Raw genomic sequence first — 8,166 nt, forward strand, 5'->3', positions numbered from 1 at the left:
GGAAAAGTTCGAATACTTATGATAATACTTTAATTTTTCTAAAATAAAACTTAAAATATGGTAAATTAGTTATATTAAAAAAATTCATGAAACCTTAAAATATTTAACTTTTATTCTAAAATTGGAAAACTTTGGACAAAATAATTTTGCTCAAATTGAAATAAATTAGTGAAATAATGTTTAAATTATATTTTTTCCGTTTGGAAAGAGGGTCAAATAGGAGGAGGAAATTGTACAAATGCATATATAAAATATTCTCGCAATATCACACCTTTCTTCAATTTTCTTGCTTATCGGCCGATTTCTCAATCTCTCTCTTCACTGTTACAGGTAATACACAGCAGCCATCCTTTCATGGCAGTGATATTACAGATTTCATTTTTTACGAATGTGTATTGCTTAGTGTCTAGTTTTATTATTGGAAGATTTTTACATGTGTTTACGAAGATGGAATTGGATAGACGTGTTTTTAAATAGATTAGATCTGGGTCTATTATCGTTTGGAGTAGATTTTACTTATTGATTGTGTATTAAGGTAATATTAGTTTTGTTATGCTGAATCTGTGCTTTGATTTTTGGATGTAGGGTTTTTGATTCGTTGAAGTAATACTATCTAACTAGTGGTGAAGTTCAATGGGGAGAAAGAAGGCAACAGAAGAGAATTCTGAACCTCCCAAGCAGGGCGGCGGTGGAGGAGGGAAGTCTAAGAAGAAGAATAGGGTGATTGATGACGATGAGTACTCTGTCCAGACTGAAGAACCTACACTTCAGGAAGATACAGTACTTGATGATGATGAGAAAAAGAAGCCAGCCAAGCAGGTTGGTGGTGGTGGAGTCAAGTCAAGGAAGAAGAATGTGGTAATTGATGATGATGAATACACTATTGCGACAGAGGAACCTGTTATTCTGGAAGAAAAAGTAATACTTGGTGGACAGAAAAAAGCTAAAAAGGGGAAGAAGGGTGCCTCTAATTATGGAGAGTATTTAACAAGGGATAGTGATCAAGAGGATGAAGGCATTGCCCCCTTCACTGGGAAACTGAACAAGTCAAAGCAGGGAAAAACCAGTGCTGGTGTGTTTTCTACAGCTTTTGATACAATTGGTGATGAAGAGTCCGAGGAAGATGAAGAACCAGTCCTTGCTGGTATGGGGAAGACTAGTGGCAATTCATTTAGTGTGGCTCTTCTTGACGAAGAAGAGGAGGCAGATACTTATGTTTCTAAGTTTGACATAGAAACAGTTGAAGAGGATGATGCGCCAGAACTTATATTTGCAGGTAAAAAGAAGTCATCTAAGAAGAAGAAAAAAACTGCTGTCACTGAAGCAAATGTTAAGGAAGAAGCTGAATCAGAACAAGCTAGCCCAGGGGTTAACCCTGAAGAAGAAGCTAATGATAATGACAAAAAAAAACAGCAAAGAGATGTACCAGAAACTTCTAAGAATAAAACCAAGAAGAAAAAGGGTGGTCGTACAGTTCAAGAAGATGAGGATGAGATTGACAAGATTCTAGCAGAACTTGGTGAAGAAGCTGCTCCTGCACCGTCTGAAGAGAAAGTACAGGCTCAGCTGGAGTCAAAAGATAATAAATCTAAGAAGAAAAAGGGTGGTAGAACGGCTCAAGAGGAGGATGACATTGACAAAATTCTGGCAGAAATTGGTGAAGGGCCACCAGCTACATCTGCACCTACTCCTTCTCTTGCACAAGAGGTGAAAGGCCAATTGCAGCCTCAACTAGGTGATGCTGCTACTGAGAAGGAAGCTACTGAAGAAGGAGCTATGGAGTCTGCTGCTGCGAAGAAGAAGAAAAAGAAGAAGGAGAAGGAAAAAGAAAAAAAGGCAGCTGCTGCTGCCTCTAGTGTAGAGGAAAAGCAGGAAGAAACAAAAAATGACGCAAAAGGGAAATTGGCTGATAAGAAACAGTCAAAGCAGGTTAGGGAGATGCAAGAGAGACTCAAAAAGATGAAGGAAACTGAAGAAAGGAAGAAGAGGGAAGAGGAGGAGAAGTTAAGGAAGGAAGAAGAGGAACGGCGTCTTCAGGAAGAGCTAGAAAAACTTGCAGAAGAGAAGAAACGTTTGAAAAAGGAGAGAGAAAAGGAAAAGCTTTTGAAGAAGAAACAAGAGGGGAAACTGCTTACAGGAAAGCAAAAGGAAGAAGCTCGAAGATTAGAAGCAATGAGGAAACAATTTCTCGCTAATGGTGGGACACTCCCCACTGGGGAGAATAAGAAAGAGACAACCAAACGGCCAATTTATCAAACGAAGAAGTCAAAACCACAAGCTCAGGCTAATGGCAAAACGCAGGAAGAGTCGATTGAAATATCAGAAGTTAAAGAACATCATCAGGAGATTGTGTCAGAGGTTGATTCTGTGGAAACTGAGAAAGTTGAGGATGTGGATTCGACAATTACCGAGGAAAAGTCAGAAATAGCTGATGCAGAAGAAAATGAAGTTGAAGAAGAAGAGGAAGATGATGAAGAATGGGATGCAAAAAGTTGGGATGATGCTGATCTGAAACTGCCTGGTAAGAGTGCTTTTGAAGATGAGGAGGTAGATTCAGAACCGCAGCCTATAACTAAGAAAGAGATTAAGGTTGCAAGTTCAGCTGTTCATGGTGCAGCGATTCTGCCTGTTGCTTCCAAGTCGGTGATTCCAACTCAAAAAACTGCTGCAACTGTACCAGGTGTACTGAATAATGACCGAAGTAGGAAGGGTGAGCCTGAGGCTAGGGGTGCAGAGCAAAATAAGCAGAAAGACAGTCCCGAAGAACCTGGTGCTCCTAACCAGAATGAAGACAATCTACGGTCTCCTATTTGCTGTATTATGGGGCATGTTGATACTGGTAAAACCAAGCTACTTGATTGCATACGAGGCACCAATGTTCAAGAAGGTGAAGCTGGAGGGATTACTCAGCAGATAGGTGCAACTTACTTTCCTGCTGAGAATATACGTGAGAGAACTAAGGAGCTCAAAGCTGATGCGAAGCTGAAGGTCCCTGGTTTGTTGGTCATCGACACTCCTGGACATGAATCTTTCACGAATCTGCGTTCTCGAGGTTCAGGCTTATGTGATATTGCAATTTTGGTTGTTGACATCATGCATGGGCTAGAACCACAGACCATAGAGTCACTTAATCTTCTTAAGATGAGGAATACAGAATTTATTGTTGCTCTGAATAAGGTGAAGATCATCTATGTTGATGCACTTTTCAATGGTGTTATTTTGATTGTATTCTTTTAATTCCTGTTGTTTAATTTGTTTTTGATACTATTGCAATGCAGGTGGATAGGCTTTATGGATGGAAAGTTTGCAAGAATGCTCCCATTGTGAAGGCGATGAAGCAACAGTCCAAAGATGTTCAATTTGAATTTAATACAAGGCTTACTCAGGTTTTTATAACTCCTTGAGTTGACCATTCCTCAATTTGTGGATCTTATCTCAATCGAATTCTGTTTAATTGTCGCAGATTGTTACCCAGTTCAAGGAACAAGGTATTAATACAGAATTGTACTATAAAAACAAAGAAATGGGAAAGGACACCTTCAGTATTGTACCAACTAGTGCTATTAGGTGTGTTGGTGTGTTATTCCTCTCTTTTTTCCTTGGGCGTCCATCTAGCATTTCGTGAGATTGTTGATTTTAACTACACATGTTCATTCCCTGGATCTTTAACAGCGGAGAAGGTATTCCTGACATGCTGTTGTTACTTGTTCAATGGACACAAAAGACAATGATTGAAAGACTTACTTACAGCAATGAAGTGCAGGTATGATATTCACATGATATCATTATCAGTTAAATTAGAGATTCTCAATATGGGATGATTAACTGTTGTTACTCTTTGGCAGTGCACGGTGTTGGAGGTTAAGGTTGTTGAAGGGCATGGAACGACTATTGACGTGGTTTTGGTTAATGGTGTCCTTCATGAAGGAGATCAAATCGTCGTTTGTGGCATGCAGGCATGGAAGTCTCCTTTTTATGTTCATTACTTGTCTTTAGTGAGCCATTACTTTGCTCCTATGTTCAGATCCTCCAGTGTGGTGATTTGTCTTGACATTATAAATTTCCTCATTTCCTGCATTGTTTTATGTGTAGGGACCGATTGTTACCTCCATCCGAGCTCTACTAACGCCTCACCCCATGAAGGAACTCCGAGTAAAGGTAACTACATGTTCCTTTAGGCACTCCAGGTTACTGGTTTTGCATTGAAACATCTCTAACCTACTTATCAGAAAAAAAGAAAATATTCTCTTACCTCAGTTCAACTCTCTAAATTTCCCCAACTTGCATGAGATTGAGTAGTAGCAGTTGTTAGTTCAAATCCTTTTACAAGTATGAAAACAATAAGGAGTTATTTGTCCAGTATGTATCATAAAAAGTAAAGAGGAGTAAAAAGAGGAGGGTGCTTGATGAGTGGGGAAAACTAATGGATGGGCTAAAAGCATTGAAGTATATATGTCGCTAGTATTCAGTCCTATTATTATGAAACTGTAACAATGCTATTGAAAGCACTAAGGCAGTGCAAAAGCCATATTTACAGATACCCACAGCCAACAAAAAGCCTAAAAACATTGGCAGTTGTCCTATCAAATCTATCAAAGAAACCTACTCCACTTAAAAGTATTCTTTACAACAACAGTAGCTCTGTTTGAACTCTAACGTAGATCATATGCTGGTAATATCTAGTTTGGGCTTGTCAAGGTAACACATTGTGCTAGAGTTATTAGTTTCCTCAACTCCAAATGTGGCGTACAAAAATTAAAGGGTTACTTTGTGTCTGGGGGTTCTAGCTCAAGAGTTATGTGGATGTATTGAAAGTTGAGTTTATGATGTCAGTTGTTCTTTGGGTCCCTGTCTTTTAACAGTACCTATACCCTGGTTTATTTGGACCCCTGCCTTTTGAGATATATGTAAATCATTTCAAGCTTGTGGATGCTTTCATGGATATGGAATTGTTGAGCTGCTACATCAATCCTAGATTGCTGATAACACACTTGGTTTTTTCCACTTTGAATTTTCTCTGAACAAAAGAAACAGAAGATCAGAAATTTGCTGTGAGGCTTCCAGATTTGTGTTCAAATTCCAATTGCCCCTGTTAAAATAGGCTTTTCCCACAATCAAGATATGCAGATTACTTATTTAATTTTCCGAATGTGCGACACAAGTCTGCAGGTTCAGTTATGTCCTAGTTATTTTTGTACTTTTGGACCTCGTGGTCAATGGAGCATGAAAAAAATCTTAAGAATGAAGTGATTGTAATGTTATTTCTTTGAATATATCTGATATGTGATTTATCTAATGGCATACTGATGAAAGTGCATTCTCTTGTTTGGGCAAAATCCTTTCAGGGAACATATTTGCATCATAAGAAAATCAAGGCTGCCCAGGGTATAAAGATAACCGCCCAGGTATTATCAACTACTTGTAAATCTGTGAGCTCATTTTTGGTCAGTCTTAGGATCAAGTGTAGGAAGTCTATTGGGTAGGAAACTTAATGCAGAGACTCAGAAGTGGATTTTATTTTGACTGATCTGTTGTTAGAAAATGTATTGTATTTTGAATCTTAGATTAGTTTGTTGTTAAAATCAGATGATGCTGTATTTGAATTCCTAATTTCCTTTTAATTAAAAAGAAAATTAGCATTAGTTTTTTCTAGGATCAATCAAGCAGAGCAGGGTGTCATCTACTGGATATAACTTTTGAGTCCTGATTACTGTTGGAAGTCAAGTAACTTTTCGTAAAGATTTGGAGGAAGCTTCGTAATTGCATGAAAAATATTAAGTGGAGGAGCTATCTCTTTGCACATACACCTCTTTCCTTTTTCTATTTTTTCTTGTCAGGAAACCAACCAATGCACTTGATGTCTCATGTTCAAAAGATATGGTGAAATTTGTGCTACAGCATTGGAAGTTTATTCTAATTTGGCACATAGTCTCTTTTCTTTTTGTTCTGTTCATGATGTCCCTGAGCATATCAATTCTGTTCAGAATTTCTGATTTCCTAAGTCGGATATTTTGTGATACCTTTTAGAAAAGTTCTGTTGGAATAGCTGTACAAATACCATCCTATTTTGACTTGGAATAGTTGTGAGAATCCAATGGTTGTTCTTGTGTAGTTTGTTACTTCAGTGAAATTTGACTTGGAAGTTCAACTAGCGAGCCATAACCTTTCAGTCCCTTGCATGGGTGTATTGATATTTTCTTCTACTGATGTGTGATGCTTTCACTATTTACTATATGGCTATTTATTTAGTGGTTGTTTTCCTTTCCCCTCCTTTTGTTCTTTCTATTCTTCTTCAGGGCTTTGAGCATGCAATTGCTGGTACTAGTCTATATGTTGTGGGGCCTGATGATGATGTGGAAGACATCAAAGAAGCAGCTATGGAAGATATGAAGTCAGTGATGAGCAGGATCGACAAAAGTGGAGAGGGAGTATATGTTCAAGCATCTACACTTGGATCATTAGAAGCTTTGCTTGAATTTTTGAAGACCCCAGAAGTAAGCATACCTGTCAGTGGGATTGGCATAGGTCCCGTGCATAAAAAGGATGTCATGAAAGCTAGTGTTATGCTTGAGAAGAAGAAAGAGTATGCAACCATCTTGGCCTTTGATGTTAAAGTGACACAGGAAGCTCGGGAACTTTCAGATGAACTTGGTGTCAAGGTTTTTATGGCTGATATTATATATCACTTATTTGATCAGTTTAAAGCTTACATTGACACTGTCAAGGAAGAAAAAAAGAAGGAAGTTGCTGAAGAAGCAGTCTTCCCCTGTGTGCTCAAGATCGTACCGAATTGTGTCTTCAACAAGAAGGATCCAATTGTTCTGGGAGTTGATGTTCTTGAGGGCATTGTCAGGGTATTAACTTTTCTTGTCTACTTTCTCATATTCATTGATCTCATTCACCAACTTAATTATAAAAAGGAAAAAATTAAAGATAATAGAATCTCTGCATTTCATTCGGGAAAAATAGCTTTTGTGCACATCAACAATACAAATAAGAATAGATAATCAATATTTAACGGGTTGTGCTGATATTAGCAGATTTTCTCTAATTTCATGCTTCCATTAGGTTGGGGAAAGGGTCTTGATTACTCACATTGATTTCTCGTTAAATGTGTAATTTCTTTATGTATAACCTTGTTTGAGACAGCTGGTCTGACATAAACAAACTTATGGACAATAATTTTTTTTTGGTTGATAAAGTAAGTTGTTCATTGATTGGCATCAAGAAGAGGCCATGGATACAAAATTAGATGTGCTAGCTCCTATACAAGATCTATGAAAGAGTCGGGGGGCTAGCCAAACACCATAAAGGGAACAACCATGTTAAGGCCCAGTCTAATGTAAGGGAGATCACAAAATCTGGAGAAACAACTTTAGCAAGTGGTTTAGAGTTGACAACTACATCAAAACATTTTGTTGTTTCAGCTCTCTAAAGGCTCCAGCTCTAAACAGCATCCATATGAGGCTGAAATGAACTAGAAACATATGCTACATGTCTGCAGCTACCTGACATAAGTAGTATCTGTTAACTAACTGGAAACATCTCCTGCAGATGTTGTCCTGTTTCAGACATGCATTTTTAGAGCTAACCAGCTAAAGCATATCACTTTTGGTGGGAGTTCTGTCCTCCAAATTAGTTTCTATGGCTAGAAGTCTAAAATTTCATTCTGAGCATCTAGCAATTTTTATCCCAGTTTTACTGTGTATTCCTTTGCATTAGGACCACAGCTTAATGCTTCAGCAGCCCGAGTCTTCATGTGAAGCCTTCCAGATTACACATCAAGTCAAAAAGGCTCTCAAGTTCCCAGTCATTTATGCTTCTTCTGAAGAGGGCACTCCACTGATTGCCTTCTCTATTCTGTGCAACTGTAGAGTCACGATCTCATGCTATCAGGAAGAGTGATGGATAGGCTTCTCTAAAATTGGAGTTCTCTATATCCTTCCAGAATTGTACATTCAGGGAAATTTCCAGCGTTGAATGAGACTTCTTTATGAAATTCCTCCCATAGCCTACTTACATGTTTCCATGACCCAATTATATATGGAGTTCTGCTTTGCTTAGTGATCGACTCAATTTACCATGATTGGCTGCAACCTCTTCCTTCCATATCTCCAAAGCCATGTAAACAACAAACTTTTGTTGTTCTCCCTGATACGCAACCCC

General features: G+C 38.3%; 1 protein-coding gene across 1 annotated transcript in view; it reads left to right on the top strand.

The window, feature by feature from the left end:
- The first annotated feature begins 204 nt into the window (after positions 1-204).
- LOC107014299 (eukaryotic translation initiation factor 5B-like) overlaps positions 205-8,166 on the top strand; it is a 10,624-nt gene continuing 2,662 nt past the window's right edge. Inside the window, exons 1-9 of the mRNA XM_015214151.2 lie at positions 205-330; positions 586-3,177; positions 3,279-3,386; positions 3,464-3,567; positions 3,673-3,763; positions 3,846-3,956; positions 4,093-4,158; positions 5,346-5,405; positions 6,297-6,854. Of these exons, the coding sequence (XP_015069637.1) occupies positions 634-3,177; positions 3,279-3,386; positions 3,464-3,567; positions 3,673-3,763; positions 3,846-3,956; positions 4,093-4,158; positions 5,346-5,405; positions 6,297-6,854 (3,642 nt within the window). The 5' untranslated portion in view covers positions 205-330; positions 586-633. The remainder of the gene's footprint in view (positions 331-585; positions 3,178-3,278; positions 3,387-3,463; positions 3,568-3,672; positions 3,764-3,845; positions 3,957-4,092; positions 4,159-5,345; positions 5,406-6,296; positions 6,855-8,166) is intronic.

This window comes from Solanum pennellii, chromosome 3 (genome assembly GCF_001406875.1).
Source record: "Solanum pennellii chromosome 3, SPENNV200".
Lineage (NCBI taxonomy): Eukaryota > Viridiplantae > Streptophyta > Magnoliopsida > Solanales > Solanaceae > Solanum > Solanum pennellii.